Below are 2,500 nucleotides of genomic sequence, written 5' to 3'. Positions count from 1 at the left end.
AGCAGACGGACAGAAAATATGGCATCTGTGCAGGACCGCCCTTTTCTGAAACCGCATTGGGGCTCCGCAAGCCTCTCCTCAGCGTGCCTGGCAAGGCGATGCTGAATAATCCTTGCCAGGACCTTTCCCGGGACACTGAGGAGTGAGATGCCCCTGTAGTTGTTACAGTCTGTGCGGTCCCCCTTCTTAAAGAGGGGGACCACCAGGGCATCCTTCCAATCCTGCGGAACCCGTCCAGTGGTCCAGACTGTTGTTATGATGTCATATAGGGCAGTCTGTGCACAAACGCCACCCTCCCTCAACATTTCGCTTGGGAGATCATCTCTGCCCGCTGCCTTTCCTGGTCTCAGACTCCGGATCGCCTTCAGTACTTCCTCAACAGATGGCACCTCAGCCAGCCACTCACAGGGGGTGACTTATTCCAATATTTTGCAGCCTCAGCAGGGTCATCCCCACTTTGTGCCACGATGTTTTCCTGGCTGAGGGATTTCCCCTCCCCCAGGACCTCACAGAAATGCTCAGCAAATCTGACACACACACACAGACACACACACACAGACACACACACACAGACACACACACACACACTCACGCACACATGTTTAAGTTGTTGATGTTGTGGACGTTGTTGTTGATGTTGTTGTTTAAGTGGTTGACGTTGTTGACGTTGTTGTTGATGTTAATGTTGATGTTGCTGTTGACGTTGTTGTTGACGTTGTTGTTGATGTTGAGGTTGTTTTGTTGATGTTGTTGATGTTTAAGTTGTTGACGTTGTTGATGTTAATGCTGTTGTTGGCGTTATTGTTGATGTTGATGTTATTTAAGTGGTTGACGTTGACGTTGTTGATGTTGTTGATGTTGTTGACATTGTTGTTGACGTCGTTGTTGATGTTGTTGTTTTGTTGTTGTTTAAGTGGTTGACGTTGTTGATGTTAATGTTGTTGATGTTGTGGTTGACGTTGATGTTAATGCTGTTGTTGACGTTGTTGTTGATGTTAATGATGTTGTTGACGTTGTTGTTGTTGTTGTTGACGTTGTTGTTGTTGTTGATGTTAATGCTGTTGTTGACGTTGTTGTTGATGTTAATGCTGTTGATGTTGTTGATGTTGTTGACGTTGTTGTTGATGTTAATGCTGTTGTTGATGTTGTTGACGTTGTTGTTGATGTTAATGCTGTTGATGTTGTTGACGTTGTTGTTGATGTTAATGCTGTTGTTGATGTTGTTGACGTTGTTGTTGATGTTAATGCTGTTGATGTTGATGTTGTTGACGTTGTTGTTGATGTTAATGCTGTTGTTGATGTTGTTGACGTTGTTGTTGATGTTAATGCTGTTGTTGTTGTTGACGTTGTTGTTGATGTTAATGCTGTTGTTGATGTTGTTGACGTTGTTGTTGACGTTGTTGTTGATGTTAATGCTGTTGTTGTTGTTGACGTTGTTGTTGATGTTAATGCTGTTGTTGATGTTGTTGACGTTGTTGTTGACGTTGTTGTTGATGTTAATGCTGTTGATGTTGATGTTGTTGACGTTGTTGTTGATGTTAATGCTGTTGTTGATGTTGTTGACGTTGTTGTTGATGTTAATGCTGTTGTTGTTGTTGACGTTGTTGTTGATGTTAATGCTGTTGTTGACGTTGTTGTTGTTGTTGACGTTGTTGTTGATGTTAATGCTGTTGTTGTTGTTGACGTTGTTGTTGATGTTAATGCTGTTGTTGACGTTGTTGTTGTTGTTGACGTTGTTGTTGATGTTAATGCTGTTGATGTTGTTGACGTTGTTGTTGTTGTTAATGTTGTTGACGTTGTTGTTGTTGACGTTGTTGTTGTTGTTGTTGACGTTGTTGTTGTTGTTGTTGTTGATGTTGTTGTTGTTGTTGACTCCTGCGCCCCCACAGACAACTACGTCCACCGCCTGGTGGCCAGCAAGGCGGACGGCAAAGCTGTGCAGTTTGAGTGCGAGGGAGCTCCCTGCATGGACGAGAAAATTGACGCCTTGCAACTCGAGGTGGTGATGGTGGTGGTGGTGATGGTGGTGGTGATGGTGGTGGTGGTGGTGGTGATGGTGGTGGTGGTGATGGTGGTGGTGGTGGTGATGGTGGTGGTGGTGGTGATGGTGGTGGTGGTGGTGGTGATGGTGGTGGTGATGGTGGTGGTGGTGATGGTGGTGGTGGTGGTGATGGTGGTGATGGTGGTGGTGATGGTGGTGATGGTGGTGGTGATGGTGGTGGTGGTGGTGGTGATGGTGGTGGTGATGGTGGTGGTGGTGATGGTGGTGGTGGTGGTGATGGTGGTGATGGTGGTGGTGATGGTGGTGATGGTGGTGGTGGTGGTGGTGATGGTGGTGATGGTGGTGGTGATGGTGGTGGTGATGGTGGTGGTGGTGATGGTGGTGGTGGTGATGGTGGTGGTGGTGGTGGTGGTGATGGTGGTGGTGATGGTGGTGGTGATGGGTGGTGGTGGTGATGGTGGTGGTGGTGGTGATGGTGGTGGTGGTGATGGTGGTGAT

General features: G+C 46.6%; 1 protein-coding gene across 1 annotated transcript in view; it reads left to right on the top strand.

The window, feature by feature from the left end:
• LOC142923392 (BRCA1-associated protein-like) overlaps window positions 1-2,296 on the top strand; it is a gene marked incomplete at its 3' end in the record, with an annotated part of 32,443 nt that extends 30,147 nt beyond the window's left edge. Inside the window, exon 10 of the mRNA XM_076064481.1 lies at window positions 1,890-2,296. Within this exon, the coding sequence (XP_075920596.1) occupies window positions 1,890-2,296 (407 nt within the window). The remainder of the gene's footprint in view (window positions 1-1,889) is intronic.
• Between the last annotated feature and the right edge of the window lie 204 nt (window positions 2,297-2,500).

Source organism: Petromyzon marinus, unplaced genomic scaffold (genome assembly GCF_048934315.1).
Source record: "Petromyzon marinus isolate PM22_M1 ecotype Great Lakes invasive population unplaced genomic scaffold, UKy_Petmar_22M1.pri1.0 PM_Scaffold_48, whole genome shotgun sequence".
Lineage (NCBI taxonomy): Eukaryota > Metazoa > Chordata > Hyperoartia > Petromyzontiformes > Petromyzontidae > Petromyzon > Petromyzon marinus.
Note: the sequence above shows the minus strand (reverse complement) of the source record. Positions and strands in the feature narration are given on the sequence as shown.